The following is a 26,073-nucleotide window of genomic DNA, read 5'->3' on the forward strand; positions in this document are numbered from 1 at the left end:
ATTTGAGTAAGAGAAGAAGTGGTAGAAAACTGGGTAGTAAGATGATGCAGGATTGAGTGTACATTTGGGAACAGGAGTGGAGTTCAGGGGAATGGTATGGGGGATCTTAGAGAAGTATGAACAGAAATGATACTCAAGGGAAGGACAGTATGAGGGATTAGAAGCAACATTAGACCTATGCATTAGACTTCAACAGCTAGAAGATTAAGTAGCAGGTTATAAAACCAGCAATCATAAAAAGCAAGCTCTTGCTGAGGAGGTTGATGCAAAAGCTAGCTCAAGTGAGTGGAGAGGCTATGGAAATAGTGCTGAGAGTATTTCCTAATGAACGCTTCTAGGTATTAACCTTCCTGGTCATTTGAATGGATTTGCTAGAACTTTATAGTAACAGGCTTAATGATAAAATTAATTTTCACACAAACTTTGTCACCTCTGTACAAAACAGATTAAAGATGGAAGTTGCACATTACAGCTGAGCTGGTCTAGCTGGCTTATCGCTGCCAAAAAGGCTTGTCTTGGCTTCTCCCTTGTGCTCATTTTGTTGCTCATCTGATCCCACGATAAGATAATTCACTTTAGTAATCTTGCAGAAAAAAATTTGTTACCTTTTTGTGTTTTGTCTTGTTTTGTGTTTGACTGCCAGGTTGGTTTTCTGTCAGTTTAATGAGTTGGCTCAGCCCAGCGCAGGATCAGAGGAACACCAGAGGAGCCTGGGGCTGGGAGGGGAGTTGACAGTGAGGGGAGAGCAGAGCCTCCATTCTGGGGGCATTGCACTAAGTTCTTATATCGGCTCAAGCCATAACATATAACTTTACCTCCAAAGTTCTTCCATGTGTTTCTCCAGTCACACTATTCATTGGAAAAAGATAGGATGAGAGGAACTGCAAGCATGCAAGATACTCAGCCACTTCGAGAATGAGTCCAATAAACCAACCTTTGTTCAACAGAACAAGGAACCAGCTGCCCCTAGACGTTTCTTCTAGCACTATCTGTGGCCTGTAATCTGGAAGCAGAGAATTGCTGCCAAAGTTTGGATGGGAACCAAACAAACAACGAACCTTATGGGCATGAATCATGTCTGTGAGCACCTGTATTGTGCAGGATGCTACAGCAAATGATACTACTGTCCATAATTGGTGGGAAAAAACCACTAACTAACAGTTAATATATTTTCTTTTTTAAACAAAATGGACATTTTATTAAGCTCTGGTTTTGCCCATGGCTGTTACATAAAAGCTGCAAATATAATTGTTACAAGCTGTTTATTTAGTGTCTGCTGGATTGTTTATTTGAAAGCAATTTTTATTATAAATATCCACTATGGCATACTGCAGTATTTTCCAGAATTTCAAGTTCTTTGTGTTCTTTGCTGATGTATTATCTTTGTCATGTCAGGCTTTAGAACATTTAATGTTATTGGCTCTGCATAACAGAGCCTTTGTTTTGCACTAAACAGAACTATTTTTACCTTGTTTCTGACTACTAGGCTAATAATAATGGCTTCCTGCATTATGTAGTCTCCCTTCAGGCAAAATGAGAGTAAGGGGAATAGCACTGAAATGAAAATAATTTTGTATTTGCTTAGATTATTCAAAGCTTAATGTTACAATGAAACACAGAAAAAAAGAATTTTTCATAAACCTGACAGCATTAACTGTAATGAGAAGAGGTCTGTTTAAAGGAACAGAAAGGAGTAGGACGTGGGAGAGAAAAAAAACATTTAGGGGGAGGCATCACAGCATCCTCAGAGAGGCAGCAATGACTTTCTTCTTCGTTCTTAAAACTTTGGTGACACCCCAAACCATAATAAATAGGGCAATGCTCAGAGAAGTGATTCTGCCTTATGCATCCTGCTGCGTTGGGCCAGTCAGCAGAGCATCCCTCTTTTCTCCTACAAATTTCTGGAATTTCTTAGTACATCACATCAGTGCAGGCTAAGGCTGATAGCTGCAGATGGCTTCATTGGATCTGCCTTCCCGTCCCCATCCTCCCCCCAGGCACACTATGTACAACTATAAGTTAGAAAAAAGTAGGCAATTAAAAACTCTTTATAACCTTCTATATCAAAGGCTAGACTTAAGGGCATCACCACAGATTTCCTTGTTTCAAATGATGTCGAAGTATTATGAACTGAGGAGTCAGGAAGACCTGAAACTTCTTTTGTTTAACGCAGCTGGTAGAATGCCAAGGTCGGGTATGATGCTATTTACACATTTTTCTACAGTTTATTAAAGCTCTCCTATGCTGTATGTTCCAAGCATTTTTTTTGTATGAAAGCTAACATTCAGATTATTTGTCCTACCGAAAATCTTCACTGCAAAAGGGGACGTGGATACCCTCCACAAAAGGAATACAATTTTTATTTAGAAAGGGGATAGTGGCGGAAATACTACTTTAAAGTAAAGGATAAGAAGATTTCTGTAATGTGAATTTAGCTAATGTTATACCTGGTCTGCAGTACTTGAAATAGATGAAATGCTGCTGTGAGGGGAAGTACCCAGGGGACGGTTGGTAGCTTCTGGCACTTCTGAAAAAAGGAAAGAACAACATGTAAGTTTTCGAAGCAGGTTTGTTATGCTGCAAGAAATTGATTTGTTACAAGAACTTTGGAAGACCAGGAAACGCTTGACCTTTGGTATCACTCAGGAAAGCTAGCTACTGCAAATGCATGGGCCCTATGTAAGTGCCTGGGACACGCGACTGCTCAAAAGAGAAGCCTTGCTTATAGAGAAACAGTTTGGTTAACAGCTTGGTTAATAGCCAGAGCTAGACTTAAAATGCAAGAACCTCCCCCAAGTGAATCAATGTAGCAATAGATAAAGAAAATACAGGAATGCAATACAAAAAGGACTCAGTCCAGTGTGAGAAGGAGTCATATAGGTGAGGGAGCCGGGAAAACAAATGTAGCTCAGAGATAATTTTTGACTAATTTAGTCCAACTGAAATGTTTGTATATGCGTGCAAGAAGTCTAGGCAGCTTAACAGAGAAGCAGAACGAGTAAGAAAGATTATGAAGCTTAATTATAATAACAAAGCATAGTAGAAAATAGCTATTAGGGCTGAAATACGTACGTCAAAGAGTTAAGAAATTGGAAGGGAAATGGTGGAGTGGTGTTGAATAGTAATAATGTGACAGAGATATGGAAAGTAAGTATAGATAATGGGTTTCTGGTAAAACAGAATCTTGGTCAAAAGATAGTATAGGTGTCTGCCATAGGTACCTGTGATCAGAGTTGTATACAGATCAGTATCATTATACTAGAGAATATGATTTTAGGAAGTTGAGTGTTACTTATTCTGTTATTATGGGAGGTTTTAGTTCCTGTTTGTTTTACTTATTGGGGGGAAAAAAATCCTGCTATTAGGATCGTTAGCACTCACCTATTCCTGGACATGATACTTTGCAGGCTGCTTTATCAAATCTTCACTAGTATAATTCTGATTTAGATTTTCGTTTCAGAAAGTGATAAGAATGTTATAGAGGTCATACAGTGACTCAGAATTAAAAAAATTCAGTTGGAGAGCTCAAAGACACTTGCATGAAGTAGGTTTAGGACTTCTTTTGTAGTAAAGATACAACTGTCCAGAAACTTCATTCGAAGTACAAGAGTGACATTGTAAAGAGCAGTTCCAGCTCTCAAGGAATGAATAATCATCTGAAGAAGGCTATTCAATATTAAGAATTTTGGGTTTTCTGTCAAATATTGACTCACCAGCTGCACCAGCTAGACCTGAAAAGTACATTGTGTTAATAAAGTAAGAATTGCCACAAGTCAGGCTGAACTGGACTTTACAAAAGGAAATTAAAATAAGAGACTCCTTAGCTGTGTAAAAAGGAAAGAGAAATGGGGCTGTCTGCACTAAGAATTTTATTGATTTTAAAGATAATCTAGGTACTAAACCAATAGCAGTTCTGGTACAGAAATGGAAATTTCCACAAATAATTGGAAGCAAAACTCGAATAGCTTAGTACAATAGAACTGGTGGGCCCAGATAATCTTTATCCCAGAAATTTTAAAAACCTACACATGAAATGGTAACAATTATTTTAAATCAATTTCAAGTTAGGGTGGTACCATATGATTAAAGAATACCAACCATAATAGCTATACTTCAAGCAGAAAAAGTGTCCTGAGCAACTACAGCCCTCTGACTCCACAGAGCACAATGCCCTAGAAGAGAATCTGAAGGAAAGAATATCAAGATTTGGAGATAAAGGTGAAACCAGCAAGAGAAAATCTGAAATTTACCCGAGTAGATAAAAAGTTATAGCTCTTTCATAAAATAACAGAGTTCTATAAAGAGGGAATATGGAACTGTACTTATTCTGGCCTTCAGTAGAGCATTTGATACTCGGCCATACAGGAAATTAGTTTTATGAAGATGATGAAAGTTAGCACTAGGCTTGTATGGTGACAAGGAAGAGACAGCAGGTCATGCTAAGGGACATTAGTGATTGGGACCAACTGATCTGTGATTAAGTTGTTATTGGACCTGGCACGGAATAAGAGTGTTCTGAAGAAGTTTACTAATCAGAGCATCATTTAGCACCAGATGACCTTGAAGAATAGTTACACTTTAGGGATTAGTAAAAATTTGTGCTACAAGTTGAAGCACATCATTTGTGCGACAGGAGCAGACAAACTTGAGAGCATCAGGGTGTTGCATGAATATGAACCATTATTATACCTCCACAGTGTGGGAGATGTAATTGCAACATGCATCAAGCAAACATTTCCAGAAAACAGAGGGAAGTACTAGTAACAGCACACCAGTTTAAGCTAGACCACATGCAGATTTCTATGTGCAATTCTTACTGTCCATTTACAGTGTGAAAGATATGTTCAGACTGAAATACATGTAGAAAGGGCTTGTAGGAGGGTCCGACAAGTGTCTGCTAACAAGAGACTAGAAAAAGGTTAGACCTAATTTACACTTCTGTGCAAACAGAGTTCCTATGTGTATTACCTAATTTGTTTTTAGCTGTGAACTGAAACAAAGTCCCTCTTTGAAAGTATTACTTGTAGAAGAGGTTGAGCATTTACCATTATAAAAATATCATCTCCTCCCCCCCACCACCCGTAGAGAAAGAATAAATTGCTGGATGCAGTAATAATCTGTTTGGCTTCTAGGCAACAGAAGTCTGGAACAGCCCAGAATGTCATACTTAGGATTCTTATGTGGCAAGGAAGATTGATGGAATCTTTATTATGATGGGAACTGACCCAAACGGCCTTTGGTAGAAATTTCCAGTAGTCACAGGTGGGAATGAAGCACCCAATTTCCACTGATTTATACACTACCTCTGACATACTCCCTTAATTTTACTAGCTGAGCTAAGCCCCTGGATACTTGATCTCCTCTTCGTATGCATTACAGAGACAAATGTTAATTCCAAACTAACAAATATGCATGGCATCTTGGAATAATCTTAATTCAAAGATTAATTTGAAATTACAAGTTAATCATATTTTAAATCAAAATCTGAATTATACTTACTTGGTAGAATTGAGGACTTCTGGAGCAAAGGCCTGAAATAAATATCAAGAGATTTCAGAAAGCTCTGAGGAGATCTACGCAGTTCTGAAAATACTAAAATTGAGTATGCAGTGGTAGAATGTGTTCCATCTCACCCATTCGTCCATTGAGAAACAAGGGACAGATACAGGCATTTAAAAAAAAAAAAAAAATCGTATCCCACTAATACTGACAATTAGGAATTTAAACATCTGGTTTAAATCTCCATCACCCCATTAGAGATTCTATCCTCCCATGCATTTTGGCAGTGGTTATAGTATTTGGATGCATTTGCCATGTTTTATTTTTTGCTACTGTGAGGCTTCAAGAAACATGACTTTCAAAAAACCAAGAGAAGGCTACAGAGAAAACAGTGCTCCCCTTTGAACTTCTCACAGCTGTGTTCAGACCGAGCAGTAGGAGCTGGTGCACTGAAATATTCCAAAGATGATGAAAAGGGGTTTTACTTTTGGGCACTGCTTGGAAGGGGTGGAAGCGGAAGCTCTTGGCTGGAACCTCGTCGTCGTTCTGCTGCTGTAGGTTTTTCTGTAGCTTGAAAAAAACAAATTGTAGAGTCAAGATTTCTTCAGAAATATATTGCCCCAGATAAGAGAGTCCCCAGTAGCTGAAGGAGGGATTTTTTAATTATTATAACTTTGGGGATTTTTCCTTACATGGCAGCTTGCCATCCTGCTGCTTTCTGTATTGACTAGTGGCTTACCACCAAATTTCTAGGCAAACAGCCGCACTGTGAATGCCTGCGGGAGCTCAGTGGGAGACTTGCCTTCTGAGAGGAGAGCTGTGCGACGCTGGCACGGTGGGGACGCTGGGTCAGGCTGCCTGCAGGAGCTCAGCCGGAGGAGCTGCGGCTGGCTGGCCACGTCTTAGGGTCAGACAGCGGCTCCTGCCGAGTTTTTGCCTGGAGGAGCCGCTGCCTCGCACAGAAGCGAGACGCATTTTCTGCCTGGGCAAGGGACTGGGTCTTGCCAGGAGTCGCCTCTGCGTGAGGTGGTTCTTGCTGAGTTCGGAATGATGCTCTTGCACTTCTCCCTTCCCCCTTGTCCACACCGAGGACTACAGGGCACATCGCTGGTCCATTATGGCGTACGTTACCCTGCCACTAATCTCAACAGTTTTATTGGGACTGCTTTGAGGGAACAACAATATTCAGTGTGGCTAAGCCTGGCCAGATGCAGTTTGAAACCAAATCCCTCTCAAAAACTTAGAATAAGTTTAATGTGGTGTTGTTTCATGTTTTTATTAAAAAGAAAGTTAAATTCTGATAACTGAACTTTTTCACTGTAGTGGAGATAATTTACCTTCATTTGCAGTTAAGGTCTCTCTGGAAGGTAAACATGGTTTCTGCAATAAAAGAGAAGGAAACCAAATATTAAATGGCATGTCACTTGTACAGCAAATGTTTATCTTTTTATACCTTTTGTGAACTAGTTTATATTTAGAATTGACAGCATCCTGGAGGGGTTAGGAGGTAGGGACATGGCCATTCAGTGAAGAGCCTCTAGTTCTATGACCTTGAAACTTGGGATTTTGCAAAGTAGATTTGGAACGAATCCCAGTTTTTGTGTACAAACAGATGGATAGAAGTATAATCTAGAGATGTGTGCCTTTTTTTTTTTTTAAACTCACATCAGTAAGTTTATAGTGTAATAAATGTTTCGTTCTTATTTCAAGTCCAAAAATGAAGAGTCCATCCCAAATACTTGCAAATCACATTTTGAATATTTTCATCTTTGTCAAACTATGCTCACAAATGTCTGAACACATTTCTTTTTACTCAAAGTTACACTGCCAGTTTAGCTCACAGTAAAAACTTGTCCAACCTTCCAGTTTCCATTTTTTTTCATTTTGAAACAATGATATTAAACTGTCAGTTTTGAAACATTTTTCAAATTAATTTCTTCAACAATTTCAACCAGTTCTCTCACTTTCTCCCACAAGAGGTTTTGGGATATTTTTCTAATTATGAAATACTTACTGAAAAACCTCTGATAAATACTGGTAAAATCCTGCATTTTCCTTGAGCTATCACACTTACAACAAATCCACGTCCCTCACATGCAGCTCTGTATATTTCAGGGAATACTTCTGACCTGTGTTCCCATTTATTTCTTATTTTATTCAGCTCTTGCCCTGTGGTTATTGTTACATCCTAGAGTACTGAATCCAAACATTCCTTTAATCAAAATATTTTTCTACTTGAGCTTTGTCATTGCTGCTTAGTTCATATAATGGCACCCAAATATTTAATGTATTTCTAACTCTTTCCCCTATTCTTTTTATGCATTTATGTTGTACCCAAACTCATTATAAAATTAAGTTTTACAATACATTAAAAATTACCTGTAAAATTACTGATTATGCAATTACAAGTCAACTTACTTGTGGATTTACTGCATTAGAAGTTTTCTTTCTGCAGGTTGGAGGAAAAAGAAAAAAAGAGTATGGTTAGTTAGCACATACATGAATTCATTTAGCAACTAAGCATTAGGTTCATTGATTCCCAAGATGTTTCTGGCCAAGATGGGAAGCATCTCCTTACTGGATAGCTGTAGCAGTTGGAGGGGGAAGGGGAAAAAAAAAAAAAAAAAAAAAAAAGGGGTATCCGATGTAATGTGGGTACTCAGGACAGGAAAGGTTCTTATGAAATGCAAGGAAGCTACACTCTGTCCAATACTTAAAATGACAGCTTGGGTGGGGCAGAAAAGTTTTAATGAAAAACACAGCTTTCTGCATTTATAGGCACGCACTTGGTATTGCTGCAGTATGTGACTAAATTAAGCAAGCCACCCAGCATCTGCCATCAGCAGCAGGCAGTGAAGAGCAATGCCACTGGCATACAAACAGTATTCTTCCAGAAATAATAAAATAATAGCTTGCCTTTACCTAGTCAGGATCTCTTTCATGAACAGCAATAAAAATTACTCCTGAATTCTGATTGCATAGGCAAGGATGCGAGTTAGCCTTCAAAGTAGTTGTTTTATTATTTTTTTTACTCACAGGCCCCTTGGTAATGGAGACGGAGCTGCTCCAGTGGGAAATCTGGATTCTTGTGTGTTACTGAAGCTATGATCTAGAGATGCAAATGACATATTTAGTATGCAATATTAGCTGTATCTGAACAGTAGATTTTCCTCACTGTCATTTCAGTGTTAAAGTAAAAAATATCCATTGGTTTAATTTTTTTCTTAATATGTTTTCCCTCTGATTATGCTAGAAAACAGTTCCGTAACATTTCTTGCTTATTGCTGATGGTTATAGAGAAAATTTACACTGACACACTCAACTACATATTAAGGGCACCAGTGACATACTGACAACAAATCCCTGCCATGTTTCCAGTACAGAATACTTACTGTCATCATTACTCTTTGCTTCATGGTCCTGTAATGGAAAAACACGCTAGATTTTATAAAAAGCAACTAAAAAAGGAATTATTATTAAATGGAAAGTGCATAAATAAATAATCAGGTCTTGGTAGTCTGTAGTAATGTTTAAAGAAATATTTGTACAGAATGCATATAATATCCAGAATACTTTACATCAGCTTTTTTGACATAATTTGAAAAATTTTAGCAAACATTAGACTAATTTTAAACATTCTAATAACCTTGAGCTTGCTTTTAGTATTGAGAAAAGTGGCCCTGAATTTTGCAGTGAGACTTTTTGGTTCATGTTTCATTTCTGAGCTGGAAAGCAGAAATTTTGCAGCAGGTCTGAAGATACTAAGAACACATTTTCCACTGAACGGAGAATACTGAGTAGACTGTCTTTTCACCATGCTAGAACTGATCCAGCGTGATTCCTGGCTTCTTCTGGAGATGCATTCTTTTGGCTCCCACTTCTTGTCTTTTAGGGAATCAGACTCCCATATGATAAGAACCTTTCACAGAAAAAATGATAGTCTCTTGATTCTCTGCAAAGCTAGGATGACATCCATCTCAGAGGTAAGCTCCGAGATGGAATTAACAGAGAGATTTCAGCTGCAATATGGCATTCGAGTCTGTTCTGAAGCAGCGGTATTCTTGTTAGTGCTGATCAGAGGATGGAATTCTGTCCAACACTCTCCCATCAGAAGGATTTTTTCACTAATCTTATATTGGTAAGAAAAACTGAGAAATCAAACCATTTCATAAAAGAGAAATCCTGGACTTGGCACCACTCGGGAATTGTTCGGCATCTTACATGATACAGATCTAAACTGGAAGAACGTTGGTATGAGGTGGAAGGTACACTAAAATGCTGCTGCAGTTGTATGTAGAGGTGCGCACCCCTCCCCCCAAATACTTGATATATCTAGAAATTTGAGGACTGAAAGAAAGATTATAAGGTGTTTCCATACTACCTGCATTATGTTACCGTAACATCTAATGCTATGCTATGAACCCAAATTACTGTCTAATTTATCTGTGTAGTTATTGGTAGACTAATTATTTATTAAGGACAATTCAGAGCATTGATCTGGGACAGTTTGATGTACACAGCTTTTGGTGCAGATGCTGATGCATTTACTGTCACCCTGTTTCTTGGTAGTTTGCTCCTCATGTGCACCCTCTCTTGTGCTGGCACAACTGTTAGTAGAGCTATGGTGCAGAACAATTTATGGAACTTATCTGGCTGAAAAAGAACCTTTTATGCATTTGCTTTTTCCCATTTGATGCAGTTAGACTAGCTTCCAAGTAGCTTCCTTCAGAAAACCTTTATTCCAGCACAGTGGAAGGGACAGACTGGGGACAAGAGTAGAGGAAGCAGAGGAATGACTTAAATACTGCCTTAGGAACCCAAAGCTTGTAATTACTCCTTCATGGACTGCATTTTCTAGTGATACTGGTTACTCAGACTACCCAGTCTGACATTTCAGAAGGATTCCATTTTCGGAAAGTATTAATCATTCATCATCTTTAAGGAATGAGGCTCAAGGAAGGTGCTTCAGACTGGGCAAAATTGCCCACTGCTACTGAAAGGAAGGTTCCTGGAGTTCAACTGCTGTTTTTCAGTACAAGAAATTATTTTTGTGGACTGAGGCATATATCCCTTAAAACATTTGAAGTTTTTCTTGGATCAATACATATGTCCAGTGTACCACTTCTGCCCAAAAGATTAATAACCACAACTGCAATATTAGATCAATCTGACATTCAGTCATGCGATTCTGTTATTTAATCCAGACAGTAAAAAGCATCCATCTATTTATATATATATATATAAACAACAGAACAGCATAAGTTTAACACATTCTTCTATAGTGGCACATTAATTACTCACTGCTTTTGGATGAAGACGATTTCTGGGAAGAGGCAATATATTTCTGGAAAATATAAGTAAGTTAAGATGAGTAGGATTTTACTTATTCGATTGCTTGGCTCAGATATGTGGTTCAAGATCTAGAGAGGACAAGGTTTGCAGTAAATGGATTTAATTGCAGCTATGCACCGCTGCAGTGGTTGTGGCAATGCTGTGCCCTTAGTGTGGAACTACTCTAGAAGAGCTTCTGTCCTGGACCTCGGGTCCCCTGCAACTGTGCGTAGGACCTCACCAAATACCATTACACACAGTGTTGTGGATGCCATCCGCTTTTCCTGGGGCATATGGCCTATTCTGTAGAGCAATGTCCTAGAGATGAGACAGCGGTTACGAAGCAGCTTCCTACATTTCTGGGGACACAGGAGTGAAATAGGGTGTGTACTCAAGTTTCCTTTGCCTCTTTTCCTCCAGAGATTTGGAATATAAATCATGGATTTATTGTGTTTAGTTTCTTGACAAGCAATCCTGTGCCCTTTTCCCTGCAAAAACACCTCATGTGCAAGGGTGAAGAGATGGGCAATAGGACTTTAAAGTGGCTTGCAGAGATGTTTTATCCCTGCACTAGATCTCTAAAGGGATATTCAAGAAAATAGTACCCATTTGGCGAACTGGCTTGATTACAAAAGTTCACAAGGAAATGAGAACTTCCAATTTTTACCTTGTCCCAGCATCCCTAGCTATTTGTGTGTCCTGATAATTGCTTATTGTCTGAAGGCTACACAATAGAGAGAAGAAAATTTTGTCTCTGCTAATATTTCCTATTGATATAAGCTGCTGTTGACTTACCTAGAAGTATCCAGCTTAGGTGACTCTCTGGTTATGCTGTGCATGTGGGAGCGCTCCACATTTTGAGTGGGCGTAGACGGAAGTGGCTTACTGAACCTAGTAATAAAACATGAATAAAGAAAGGAGAATTATATTTAACAACAGTGAATGCAAAGGCAACCTCTCTTGCTCCTCCCCCACCCTCACATAATTCTAAAAAGTACCCTTCAGTGATATTTCTTTTTAATATGTGTTATGTTTGGATTATTGAAATTAACACAGAAATAGATTACAATCTTTGTGTAGATAACCTAAAGAGAGAGAATTATGATATGTGTATCTTCTAGAGAGAGAATTATCAAACATATAGTATATAGATGAGAACATATATTTTCTGACAAGTTTTAAATCATGCACAAACATTCATCTCAATGAGTACCTGGTTACCAGTGGTGGTGATGGTTTTTCCTGTAGGAGAAAATGCACTGAATTATTTGGTCACTTTTTGATTTCATAAAATACATTTGTATGATCATATTTACATTATCACAGCAGTATCTTATTTTGGCGTTGTGGTATAGATTTCTAGTAGAACTCTGCCTGGTAGTCTGCACTAGGATGAGAGTGGCAAGAAGTCCCCATCAGTAAATCTGTGAAGCCCTGAGCACACTGCTTTGACCGTATGTCATGTCAGTACCAGCAAGTGGGAAGAAAATTACTGTGTCAGAACTGTCATTGCTCCTTTGGTGTAGTTCTGCTTCTGGAAGGCATTCCCTTAGGCTGCTGCTTCCCAAACTGGATCACTATCACATGGGACTGGGAAACTTCAGCCCCTTCCCATTTACTCTGTTCTGCAGACCTTTTGACTTGGTTTGCCAGCTTTTATGGGAATGAAATGTCAGAACATTTTAAGGGCAGGCACAGATTTGTTCCCATTTCCCCCTCTTTAAAAGACTGGGGTTTTTTTGTGCATTTTTTTGTTTTTTGTTTTTTTTAACAATCACATTTGTGTCCCGCCTGAGGGTGATGCGAGTCAAACTATAGAAAGGCCTTACCTCTTCTTCAGGAACCTCGTAGACTTCTGTAGGACAAGGAGCAAAAAAATGCGTTCTTTGGTTAGCAAAACCATACCGCGTGTTACCAGAAAAACTGACTGGCATTTGTATCAGTTGTACTTCTCCCTCTGGAGGAGTAATTTGGAAAAATCTGCTCAGAGCTTGATTCTGCCTCCAAAAACCTGGGGTGGCTACGCCCCTGGTTTTCTGGTGGGAACTTCAGGAAAAGTCCCAGAAAGTCTGATAAACAGTCATTATATTAATGAACCCTCCCCCAGCCCACAACCTTTTTCTTGTTGCCTTTCTCCCACCCCCCAGCAAGATGAATCCTTGTGCTGTGCAAGCCCGGGACAGTTTGGAAAAGATGTGTTATCACACCTGCGGTAGCATTTGACCTTCCCTGGACTCTCAGGGAGGAAGAGATCAGGTGAATCGTAAATACAAGCTGGTCCATCCCTGAACTCTGTCCCACAGGTGTATTTTAATTCACAGATCTTAAAAGCCAAAACCACCAGCATCCTTATCTATGTCCAGTTTCTTCAATGCAAATTGAATCATATTTCAACAGATTTCGTGTCAGGCCTCATCACTTCTGCTGCGCTGAAAAGTGGCCGAGTTCCCACCAGGGGGAGATGTTTTATTTTTTTAATAACATCTGTCAGGAGCTGGTTGTGCTCGACACCGATTTACAGAAAGGCTAAGAGTGAAAAGGGCATTTTCAAATGCCTGAAAAGTAACTCACAAAATCTTACGTGATTCATAAAAACTAAAAAACTTTTGTACTTTATGACTTGAAAGCTAAACACATTGCTAATGAATATGTAAAGACTTTCAAAGAACTGTGATCAGTCTGTAAAGGTTACATTCCAAGCAATTAGAGATGATGAGGATGCAAAACAACTCTGAGTTAGCACAGCTAAGGAAGATTAAGCAACTATATCTGCACTTACAAAAGCAAATATGTTTCCTCTTAGTTGCTTCTGCTTTTGTTTCTTTTTCCAAATAAACTGCTCTTTATAGAACTTAAATGGGAACATTGTTATCACAGGACGTGCAAAACATCAGTCTATACGGAATTTCTTTAAGGCTGAATCTTGATGTAGTTTTAAAGTAGCGAGTCTTGATTCCCACAGTGAAATGTGATTACTAACATACTGAGTCCTGTAATTATTTCTGCTGCATTGATCCATTTGCGTTTGTCCACTAGAGCAAAAGACTGAAAATATATTCGTTTGGGGCAAATGACTTGTTCTAGTTTTATTCATGCTTAAACCAGATTTACTATTCAAGCTAGGCAAAACAACTGCTACAACACAGAAAAACCTAAAGGGGAACATGTTTTTGTTTTACTGAAGTATGTCATATGGTTTGTGTTGTGAATACATCAAGCGTAATTTATTACTACTCAGTCTTGGATTATTTTATTTTAACAGTGATACAAACTCCACATACCTTGCGTATCAGAAGTAAGAGAAGGCTTTGGAGAAGTAGGGGGGGCTGACTTTGTTGTCTTCATAAGTCTGCTCACAGGAGCTAAAAATATATTTTATTCATATGCATACATACTTTTGTGTGTGTGTATATACACACATGTGTATTAAAAACTAGCAATGTAACATTTATACAATAAATACGAAGTAGGTCCAAGTGATAGCCTTTATGTATGACCTCGAACAAATCAAATGAGGCAGAAAGCAGCTCTCATTTTAAAAGGGAAACATTATTCCATGTTCTTGCCTTGCTGGATAGGTTTGATACTGTCAATAATGTCAGATACTGACATGTAGCAGAGCTACATCCTCTTCTCTGTTTATTTTTCACCTTTGGACTATAGTAAGTTTTACTCTCCAGCTAAATATACTTCAAATAGTGAAGAGGGAAAAAAAAAAAAAAAAAAGAATCAAAGTCTGTCTTTATCTACTGAAAATCTAAAAAGGCTTGTTCTGCTCCTGAGCCACTTCAGCAAACAGAATTTTAATGCTGTGGCTGCCATGGATGAGGAGGGAGATCACGTACTGTGAAAAGCTTCCTGGTTGTACAAGGGCTGGGCTTTGAAACAGCTGAGTGGGAAAGGCAGGAATTAAACATGGCTTCCAATAAGTTAAAAATAATTTTCTTTGGCCTTGTCATGGGCCAAAGGAGCCAACTGCCTTTTTGCAGGCTGTATTCTCTTTAATAGGTGCACCTCCACTCTTTGAACCCTAGAAATAGACATTAATTTGATCCATTTTTTCCCACTGTTGTTCCTAACAAGGCAATAATTATTAGCTTAAATTACTAAAACTCACATCTTGTAGGTAGTGACATGCTGCTTTCTGTGGGTTCAATATAGTTATCGTCGTCATTGTCCACTGGCACAATGTAATTATCCTATGAGAAACGCAGGACAAAAATCTACCAGTTAAACCTCTGTCATATCAACAAGCTGTTGGGATTGAAGCCCTGGAAGCAGTTTACAATCGTTGCCATTTCACAGTGACTGCTATTTCAGACATTTATCATCCTATGCAAACAAGATTCCCCAAGACTGAAAGTCCTCTACCAAATTACCCCAGTTCTAGACTGGTGGATGAAAGCTCTCCGATCCCTTAGGCCCTGGGGTAGCCTTTGAGGTTACTCTCTCCCCACTGCCTGCAGCTTGTTATGGATGAGCAGAAACCGCTCTGTGGTCTAAAGAGCCTCCTTGATACTTGAAGTAGGTAGAAATCCCCTAGGAATAAGCATGGTATACCTGCAGGTCACTGCTTGTGATGTACAAAATGATTTGTACCATAGATGTTAAGAAAGAGACCAGGCCATGGCACTGTTGTGTAGTTTGCCTTATGACTGGTTCAGGGTCATCAGTCACATCAACTGTCAAAGCAAGTATATCTATAAACATTACCTCGTCATCACTACACTCCTTAGGCTTTGGTGGTACTTTTGGTTTTGCAGCAGGAGAGGGCAATGGCAGGGATGGCATGGATGGTTTCTTCGGTTTGGACGTGGCTGGACTTGGCGTAATTGGGAGAGGTTTGTTGATGGGAGGAAGCTGCTGGTGACTGGTGCGATTGTCTTTTAATACAGAAGAAAACAACAATTTTAGTAAAAATTACACATTAGCCTCTGGACCATCTTCTACTACCTGTGCAAACAAGTCTTTACTGTGACTGCAGCTCAGGTCAAGAGGCAGACCTGAGTGTGTGCTAGTCCTGATGTCGAGACTTGTATGCAAACTGATCTGATTTCATCGCTCAAGGTAGCAACCTCTGTATCAGGCTGCAAAGGGTGCTTAGACACTGGCTGTTGTACGAACTGTTTAGCTCCTTGGGGAAAAGGTGGTGGCTGGGTGGTGTAGTCTATTAGTTAGTATGTCCTGTGCCAGTATGAACTTTGGTGATAGGAAGTGAGAAAGACCGTCTGACCTATGAGAAAAACAGCTGTAACACAGCACAAAGGGTGGGACTGAAACACAAATTATGCCAGGTCCTCTGGGGTGTTATTTTAAAAATTCGTCCCCTTTTCATAGAACATGTAGGTGAAGTGCTGATAAACTTCTGTGAGTACATATATGACATTTTAACACTTTGATGATTATTCTATAACCAGTAACAGTCTTGTATCATACAAAAATGAAAGTAGGCATCATGCCAATGTTTCTTTTCCCCACGGCTCAAATCTTCATTTAACCGAAGCTAACTTTCATTCACTTCAGTGTGATCTGCTCAGGGTTCAGAAGAATCAAAACAGGAGAAAACACACCTTTATGCTGGACTGATGTAAATAAAATCTTGATCCTGTCCTGTTTTTCAGGATATTTACCCTCCTCGGTACGAATCTTGAAGGACAATATGGAGTGAATATTTGGGCTGCTTGGTCCTCTATTTTACTGCTTTTGGAATAATGATTTGAAATACAGAAAAGATTAAGAAGGGACCCATCTAGTCTTATGTGCTTCATCTTCAGTACGAATTCCTGCACTAAAATGTGGATGAATCTGGAGCCCAGTTCGTGATATCTCCCATACAGTTCCTTGAATTTTGTAATTAGGAGATGTTTATCAAAGTCTCTAGAACACATTATATTAAAATTCTAAACATCATTACCAGCAATGTTAACCTGTTTCACACTGCAGTAACAAGTCATACTGCTGAAAGCCGAAGACCCGATTATCGGAATTAAAAGCAAACTCTTGAGGAAAGGACAGGTTAGCCCATTTGAGGCCACTTCTCTTCTGGTACAGATAAATAAGCAATTATCAAGCTGGCATAGTCAACCATTCCATAACTACCTGCGTATTCACCCCTAGAAACAGGGAATGCGGAGGGAATCTTCTTTTTCTCCTGCTCACTTGGAGGTGGCTCATAGCTGTCATCAGGATTCTCTTCACTGGGGACCACATACATCTCAGAGTCAGAGTGATCATCTGGATTTTCATAATCACTGTCCTAGAAAGACAGAACTTCCCATTTCTAATCTCATAACGTACTTAAGGCTTCATAGCAGTGTGTGACAAATATCCTTGCAGGAGTGCAATTAACTTAACTATGAGAAAGTATCCTTGAAAGGACACATTACGCTCCGTTTTAGTGCTCCCTCTCTAAACCAATAGGCACTCCCACCTCATCCCCCTTCTGATCCTCCCTGGAGCTATCTCCAAGGAGTCCTTTCACACCAAGAGCTTAGTATTCAAATTATGGACCAACATCTTGTTTCCCTTCACAGGACAGTTCCTTCCTAGTTCCAGCTGTGACTCTTGATGTGTCCTGTCACTTCCTCTCCCTTTCCTATTAAAAGGGTACTCAGGATCTAACTCCAGAAGGAAACTAGTCACTTGAGGCTGATAGTTGTACCATTACTTTATATGACTAATGACCATGACTTGCTTCATTCTAATGTTCTCTAAAACTCTTATCAGAAATTTTTCATTTTTAGGAACAAGTGGCTTTCCCCTCATCAGTTCTCCCACCCTCCCTCTCCCAAATGGAAGACCTTACTGGTTTCTGAAATTATTGCTTAGTTTGAGAAGTCCCTCAAATTGATGCCACGCGCTTACTTATTCAAAAAGCTTAGCATCCATGGCTACCACTGACAGTGCTTCTGAGTGTACTTCTAAGTTGAATGCAAAAAAATTGAGGTAGCTGAAAATCAGTGGCTACTTTTAAATAACGCTGATGTAAAAAACAAGGTAACATTTCAGTACTATTAAGTTCTACCACAAGTAGATGATTCAAAAATAAACTTTTACTATTATTGCGTGTGCTAACTTGTTGCTACAGTAACCTCCTACTACCGCAAAATATGTACTTACAAAATCATCTGACCATTGTTCCTCTTCATTGTCTGCATGTTCTAAACCAAACATTAGAGTTATTTAAGGAGATGGAATAGTGAACATAAACACTTATCTTAGATTCTTTTTTCAATCTGTACTTATCATATTCAGTTGAAAAAAGTGGTCAAAATTTCATAAACAGTTCAGAACAACACATCTGGTTTGGACTGAAGAGTAAATTAAATGCCTGCTTGCCTGTTTTTGGTAAATTGTTTCAGAGCTGTTGGAAAAGCATTAGAAAATGGCAAACTACACATGGTCTAAACAGCAGAGCATGCACTTTACCCAAAGTGTCCTGCTAACACATCTCATTTTTAAGCAGGAGTAACAATTGCTACATAGCAGAACTATTGCTGACCTCTGGGCCTTGCACTTTCTTGTTTCTCGGTTAAAGCCCCAAGACAGCACACTAATTACAAGTGTTTATGTTAAACATAGAACAATTATCTAACAACTTCCAAACTCTGCCCTCTTTTCTTCAGTTTTCACAGTGTTGTTTCCTTAACAAGATAGCTGTTAACTTGTAAAAATGCACATAAATTAGTTCGCAGGCAGTGCTACATGATAAGGAAATATCATTCTACCTCTAATATAACTCATGATGTCACCATTGTCACATTAATAGTATTAAGATTCTGAATCTGTGATGCTCCACTTGTTCCAATTTTTTCCCTCTTTACTTTCACATCACAATTTCTGGCAGAGAGGGACTGTATGTGAATTCTCCTCCATTTTTAGAGCAGCCTACATGCAGAACCCTGGTAAATATCATTCTGGAAAGAGTAGCTACTTGCTACTCTTTCTTCCTGCTGGGACAACTTGCCATGTTTTGCTTGCGTCATTTCAGAGGTGCGAACTACCTTCAGAGTAGTTCATAATGGAATACTGTTCTCTCGTTAAAAACAACTTACAGGCAATGTGTAGCTGAAATACTGTTAGGCGTATAGGTATCAAATATACACAGACATGCAGTTTAAATTTACATTAATACAGCCTTACCTGAAGCATAATCCCTTTGTGGTAAACTTGGTGGGGGTCTTTTTTTTAGCCTGTAAACAATAATTATTACATTTATAATCTAATAAGTAACATTCACTAGAAGGGAGCATTAGCCAGATACATAAAAAGCTGATAACAGAAGATACCTGCAACTGAAGAAATACAGATTACCATCACAGATGCTTAGCAAATAGCTGCAGGAGAATGCTTTGAAAAGCAAGAAACAGATAAGAAATTAGAATCTAACCCAAGATTTTATTTTTATTTTTTTTTTTTTTTGCTAAGATCATATTTTGAAAGAGCAGCCTGCTTGCCTACCCTCCTTTTAATTTCCAACGCAGAAACAGATAATATAGGGGTCAGAGATAAATGCGCATCTATCTGAAGATGAAAATCTGTTCAGGTTCACAGAGGCTTTGCTAAGACTATGGCATAAGAAAGGTGCAGAACTCTCCAGTCATATTTTTATGACTATCATTTTGCATGCACTTTATTTTCAGATTAATGTTTAAATGCATACCAGGTCTCTCAGGGCCAGATGCTGTTTCCATTTCTTTTTTTTTTTATGGTGTTATGCCCCTTTTTTGGTAAATACTGTTATAATGGCATCTGTAATACCAAGTGAATCAAAAGATAATTTGTAGAAATACTGAAAAGATCTTTGTGGCTATACATATACATATGTGCATGTATATATATTTAGCAAACAGGAGTATACATATATGTAACATGTATACACATATATATGTGTGTACTCCATATGTACGCTCCCGCTAGCTAAATTGCAGCTATCCAGAGAAGACACTGAATTACAGTCAGTTGATATACCAATTATTTCATTACCCTGTAAAAAAAGAGAAGATTTTGGGTTCAAAGTCAAAATGAATGGTGCATATGTGACTTCAGAGGCCAGACTGTTGCATCTGAAGAGAAAAAAAAAATGCTTTGCTTTTTTCAGTCACATAAGACATTAACACAATTTACATTAAAATGACTCTGCAAAATGACTTTTGAACATTTTCTGACAACGTCCCTGTAGCACTGATGAGACCTCACCATGCACCTAAATCTCTGTCCACTGAATTGATGGCTTCACTCATTTTTCAATCAGGTCCTAACAAATTCATTGGCAAAAAATAAGCAAATTATTTACAAAAAAAATTGTCCACAAAGAATTCAAAATGTTTTCCTGTGATCTCTGGTAAATAGTGTTTTTTTCTGTGATTTTGCTTTACCACAGGAATTTGACACTCAGTATTTAGGTCCTGAGCATGCTGCTTAGGTGTCACTTTTCAGGTGCCAGTGTAACTCAGTGCCAGCATGCCAGCAAACCAAACACATCAATTTACAAACTTTTCCTGTCTGTTTTGAGAAATGCTTTGGCTACTTTTAAGTTGAATTAATAGAATTCTGTTGTTCAGATAGTCACCAAAAAAATGCACATGCATGAATCAATAACTAAATGGTGCAGGCATTGCTAAAGCTCAAAAAACCCAACCCCCCAAAACCAACCCAAAAACAATCTAAGCACATTGCTTTTGAAGTGTTTACCTGCTTTGTTACTAACAACACTAATGGTGGATAGCTGTCGCCTCCGAGTCTTTAACTGCCGGCAGCATAATATAACTTAGTGTATGAACAGTAAATGAAAAACCATTCTCAACAGCCCTGCTGTTGTCTTCTGTCCAGGTTAGCACAGGCATGTTAGAAAGAAAAATCCAGGGTCACTGCCAGGGCAGATCTCAGGTCTCAGAGAGGGCAGGCCAAAATCTACTAATGTACTTTGCAACATGTCTGTTGTGAGTTGTTCAGAGACAGCAGAGACTTGGAAAATAGTGGAACTGAGGCAACAGTAAGAGGCTGCCTGGGTCACAGCGTGAAGTATGTGGCTTAAGCCACATCATACACTTCCCAGCTGCTAAGCAGAAGACTTCAACACTTTGTCCCAGGCCCTGTAAATCCTGGCAGTGGCCCTGACAGAAAATGTAAATATGTTATAACGAAAGCATACAAAGCACAGAACAGAGGTCTGTGTCTAAGCAGCCTATCATGCTGTTGTGCAGCTCTGAAATAGCATACCGGTCCCAAGTATCTTTCCCAGTTTTGCAAATTAAGGCCACTTGTTCATTTTGGAACCTGAATATCAATAGAAGAAAAGAAATAATGTTTCTGTCACAGAGCTGAAACAGTTCGCGGCCACATCTATATTTGCTAGAATCTCTTCAAATATGTTATTTATTCTAAAATTCAAATCCACTTAAAAAAATAATTCTCACTGTACTGGTATGATTTACTGAGTGTCAGAACTGAAATCCAGGCTCTTTTGAAGTCAGTTGGAGCTTCGCTTTACAAGAGTCAGAACTTCACTGAGTGTGCAAACAACAATGCAAACTCAGAAGACGTAACGCCTGTGCTGACGAACATATTGCAGATTCTGACGTAATTATCCACATAGAAGCTTGCAAGAGTGACAACTGACTCCATCCTGTATATCCAACTGAGAATACATATTTATGTAGAGGACAGAATGATTTCCTAACATATCTCTTCACAAAGTTATCTAAAATTATGGCAAATGCAATTTCCAAGTAAAACATTCTAGCGCTACTCTGTTCTGGACATGTTACAGTTGGTGAAATATCTCTGCGTTAGCTGTGATCGAACGCAGTTAAATAACTCAAGTTTACATTTACTTTAATGGGACTAGTATTTTTCTAAAATTAATAGAAAACAAGTAATTCTGTGGAGATTTTGAAATATCACTGAGAAATTTCAGTTCTAAAGGACTCAATAAAATTCAAGTACATTTCTGAGAGTACGTTTACAGGTTTTAAAAGCAACAAACCACATCTTACTATAAACATTTTAGCTTCAACAAATAACCAGGTAGCATTTGAGACATTTAATGTAATGGGTCTAGATGCTGCTCACACAAGAACAGAATGCACTGTACAGAAATTCATAATAACTTTCAGGAGAATAATCTATTTCATTTTAAAAACCCCAATGTATTCTGAGATTTCCCCTCTACAGCATGCCGAGGTTGATCCAACAAAACATTTAGGCACGTACTTAACTTTCCTTATGTAAGGATTCCTGTAAGAATTGCAAATATTAATCACATGCTTTGAGGTCATAGCACATTTTTGTGTTTTCCTGCACTAAATGGAGAATTTTTAAATAAACTGCAGCAGAAGTCTGGGTATGCTGCTCTAGCAACACTTGTTTTTACAGGCTACACCCAGAAAAGTAACCAAACATATGTAGTAGTAGCCCTTCATGCGTAGCACTTAATTCTCCCACAGATGCATTTCCTCGCTAGTGTTTCTGCTCCCTCCCCCAGCATTTAAGCTGTGCCTAAAACATCTTTGTGTTCAAGAGTCCTTCACTTTTTCTGTTGTTAGCTCTGTACAAAGTCCACTCCCTTCTGATGAACCATTTTAACTGAAGTCTTACAAAAATGATATTGACATCTTTACTGAGTTGGGTATTTATAGCATGTAGTAGTCCTAAGTGCACTAGATCATCACACTTGTGATTAGAAGATGAATTAATTGAACTTTGCCAAAAACTTTTTCAGAGTTCTAAACAGGTGCAATCCATCTGACAGATAAACTTTTCATGAGCTGAAATGACTTCATGGAGTAGTTTGTTACAGCTTTGGAAGTATCTGGAAATTGTACAAAATAAAATTAATCTGGATTTTTTTTTTTTTAAGTGTTATTATTACTCTTTTGCACATTTTCTTTACAATGCGCCGTGGAAGTGAAATCGCATATAGCTGAGACATTTATCTTGACTTTGATGAAATATTGTTACATTAATGAAAATCCTGGAATTCAAAACATTATATTGACATTCATGTTTCTTCAGAATACAATTAAAATTAAGCATTATACTTTTCCATGGTTTCTTTTTTTAAGTGTGGTACAGCTTGATGTTAGTACTTTTCTCTCACTGTTTCATCCATAACATACCACTTTTACCTCTGCCAAGGGTTTGATCATGGATGTCTTCTAGTCGCAGCTATGCAGGTTGAAGAGACATTTAGTGACACAACTCTATTTTTCTGCCTGAAGTTACTGCCTAAGTTATAAGTGGTATAGAAAAATGGACCAGACCTATCTGAAGTAAAAACTTACCCAGCTAAAGAGCTAGGTAGACCAGATTAGATGAAGATGCATCTTCTTTCCATGTTTCAGGTCACGTGGCAAATGTGATTTCAAGAAGTGGATGTCTTTGTTAAATGAATAACTAGAAGTCCATGATTTCTGATGGCTTTGCAAAGGAAGTTTTGATATGATGCAATATTTTAACAGGGTGAGTAACCTGAATGTCTAGATTCTAATTTAACACAGCAGGTCAGCATGTACCAAACCTTTAGGGTGAAATCCTGACTTTGCTGCATATACAGTATGACTTTTAGCACTGACTTCAGGGAGCTAGCATCCCACTGAACAAAGTGCAGAGGCGTAAAGCTTATGATTTACAGATGAGTGCTACATCTTTACAGCGTTTCAAGCATAGGCAACCATCCTGCAGAGTGAAACCTGGGATTTCTCTCTTACTTCCCTGTTCTGTATTACCAAGGATGTCAGTATAAAAAAATGGCCCCAGCTTTCATTGTTTATACAACTTTGGCTATACCTATTGCTTCTACACCCGACATCCTCTTTGACATCATGATCTGCACAGCAGCTGGGACTCCAGTATTAATCACACACAAAACTGTTTAAGGGCAAGAAGGTAAACGTGATCCTGCAGTGGGCGGTATTTTTACCATCAGAAAATTTTGAGTCAGGATGGGGACTAAGCAACAGAAACTTTTAAGCAATGAAGAAACAATCTGCAGTTTTCTTTCCTGTTACCACCATTGTTCAGACTGCTTTCCACAGACCTCTAAGACACACATGGATGGTAGACGTATTGCTCCCCACCTGCACCTTGCAAATGAACTAGATCAGCGCGCAAGACACTTGATACAAGAACTTCTCTTTTCTGCATAATCAAGAGCCAGTCCAGATTTTAGAAGTGTCTTAACAAATACTGGTAATAAGTCAAATGTATTTCATGAGTATTTGATCTTCCTTTCAGTTTCAGTTGCAGAGTCTTACAGTATACATGTGTGACAACTTTAGGCTTGGGATAAGCAAGTACACTGTCTGACATCTCTAAAATTATTTCTACTTATAATAGGTTTGAATTTGAGTCAAAACAATGTTTTTTCCAGCATAAAGACAAATTCCAAATCTGCACTAAATAAAGCAATTTTTTTAATACAATTTTTCCCATTTCAGTCATGTTTAGATCCTTGACATTTAATAAAATAATGCCATAACTGAAATGAAGGAAGCAATCAACTGGATAACTGCATTTTTTAGAAAAAGCATCTAAAAATCAAACTTAAAGCCCCCAAAGGGCACATTCAGAAGAATATAGCCAGTTCTAATTCTGCAAAGTTCAGTGTCTCTTCCACATATCCTTATCAGTGTTGTCAACTCAGGCTTTTATTGCAAGTCTAGTTATGTGCTGTGTTAAAGATTTGAGTTCTGAAGTCATGAAAATGTGAGAATTTTTTCAAAAATAAGAGTAAGTTTCTGATCTTCATAATTGCAGAACAGATTAATATGACTCAAGTGAACCATACATAGAATTATCAGAAAGTTTATTATATGTATTTTTTTTTACATCTCAATTTGTATTCTTATAGCTAGGGGAGGTGAAATGTGAGCTTTGTGCTGCAGTCATACATTAAGAGAGTTTTCATGAGCCTGCTCTTTTTTGTGGATTTTTTTTTAATCTTGAGAGAATCAAAGAATTGCAGTTTTATAGCAGCAATCTTGTATCTGACATTTAATGATGGCACCTCTGACCTTCCCAGCTTCAGCTACATTTAGTTCTTGTTATTTTTCCCTTGTCTGTCCTTCCCGACTTCCTCTCAGGGAAGGATACACAGTCAGAGCAATACTGATTAACAGCAGAATTCACGTCCAGGCAACTGTGGGAGACAATTTGTTGCTTCAGATTATAAACTTGATATGCTTCTATTGTTTCGGACATCTGCTTTCCTCTCGAGACATTTGAACTGGACCTACTGCAACATTAACAACTACACTTAAACCACTACTGTGAAGGAGGAAGCCACCCTTTATTAGAAAGCAACAACAAAAATCAATCCCCCTCATACCTCTTCCCTCCAAAAACCCACCAAAAACCTTGACAGCCTAGAAGCTCTTCCCTGTGAGCTGGTTCCAGGTGAAACTATGAGTTTTTGGAGACGGATCTCTGAACACAGTGGTCTATTTACATACACACTGTGTTAAAAACAAAAAACACACTTAGATTAAATTAAAGATCCAAGCAGCTGAAAGAGGGCCATTTTACAGGAAAATTTGCTTTTGTGTTTGTGTGGAAACAAGTATGTATACCACATGACTGTGACTTACTGCGAATTGCAGCAGTGCTGGAGTGAAAGAGAATGAGTAAAGCAAAAAAGTGACCTCAAGAATCTGATACATCAGGTGTACCATCAAATCTTGCTCCAGGCTTGTGGACAGAAACACAGCTGTGGTAAAGAGGCCACAAAGGAGGGTTTGCAGCCTAAGGTTACTCCTCCTGCCTGGGGAATGGGAAAGCCAGGTGGTCGCTGCTGCTCCCAAAAGTGTGTCCCCCTCCTCTGCCAGCAACAGCCCCATAAACACCAGCCTGGCTTTCCAGAGCTCTTGCCCAGCCAGACCTGGCACAGCCCTACCACTTCTCCCACCAGCCTACTGATTGCTTCGTATACACCTAGAATTAGCTCTTGTTACAACCATACTTTTTCTTTTCCTTGATCTGAGCCATCATGGTCACTCTTTAAAAACAATTTTAAACAACGTTTGTATGTGCCTTTTATGTACGAGAGCTGTATTTCTAGAATTTAATATGGTTGTCATGGAAACAGTGCAGATACTGTGTACTAATTAACTTTTAAAAGTATTTAGTACTTTTGTTGTCAATGACCCATGTAAAGAAAGACATTTGAATGAGAAAATCGGATCCAAATGGAAGTTCAATGCAAATGAGCTACTGCATTAAGAAAAAGTGTGCTAAATAGCTAAT

General features: G+C 38.5%; 1 protein-coding gene across 9 annotated transcripts in view; it reads right to left on the reverse strand.

Moving 5' to 3' along the window:
- The window catches only part of BLNK (B cell linker), a 105,525-nt gene that overhangs the window by 4,866 nt on the left and 74,586 nt on the right, over positions 1 to 26,073 (reverse strand). For 5 of the 9 annotated variants that reach the window (XM_075423500.1, XM_075423503.1, XM_075423504.1 and 2 more), the window contains 18 exons: positions 21,052 to 21,108; positions 18,973 to 19,022; positions 17,950 to 17,990; positions 16,930 to 17,086; positions 15,544 to 15,713; positions 14,948 to 15,029; positions 14,112 to 14,192; positions 12,660 to 12,685; positions 12,044 to 12,072; positions 11,626 to 11,721; positions 10,801 to 10,843; positions 8,892 to 8,919; positions 8,536 to 8,608; positions 7,918 to 7,948; positions 6,837 to 6,879; positions 5,985 to 6,069; positions 5,500 to 5,531; positions 2,448 to 2,527 (listed from right to left, as the gene is read on the reverse strand). In XM_075423500.1, coding sequence (XP_075279615.1) covers positions 2,448 to 2,527; positions 5,500 to 5,531; positions 5,985 to 6,069; positions 6,837 to 6,879; positions 7,918 to 7,948; positions 8,536 to 8,608; positions 8,892 to 8,919; positions 10,801 to 10,843; positions 11,626 to 11,721; positions 12,044 to 12,072; positions 12,660 to 12,685; positions 14,112 to 14,192; positions 14,948 to 15,029; positions 15,544 to 15,713; positions 16,930 to 17,086; positions 17,950 to 17,990; positions 18,973 to 19,022; positions 21,052 to 21,108 — 1,204 coding nt within the window. Of the gene's footprint in view, positions 1 to 605; positions 717 to 2,447; positions 2,528 to 5,499; positions 5,532 to 5,984; positions 6,070 to 6,836; positions 6,880 to 7,917; positions 7,949 to 8,535; positions 8,609 to 8,891; positions 8,920 to 10,800; positions 10,844 to 11,625; positions 11,722 to 12,043; positions 12,073 to 12,659; positions 12,686 to 14,111; positions 14,193 to 14,947; positions 15,030 to 15,543; positions 15,714 to 16,929; positions 17,087 to 17,949; positions 17,991 to 18,972; positions 19,023 to 21,051; positions 21,109 to 26,073 lie in introns of all 9 variants that reach the window. The other 4 variants (XM_075423502.1, XM_075423505.1, XR_012764283.1 and 1 more) reach the window with 3 other exon arrangements.

This window comes from Opisthocomus hoazin, chromosome 6 (genome assembly GCF_030867145.1).
Source record: "Opisthocomus hoazin isolate bOpiHoa1 chromosome 6, bOpiHoa1.hap1, whole genome shotgun sequence".
Taxonomy (NCBI): domain Eukaryota; kingdom Metazoa; phylum Chordata; class Aves; order Opisthocomiformes; family Opisthocomidae; genus Opisthocomus; species Opisthocomus hoazin.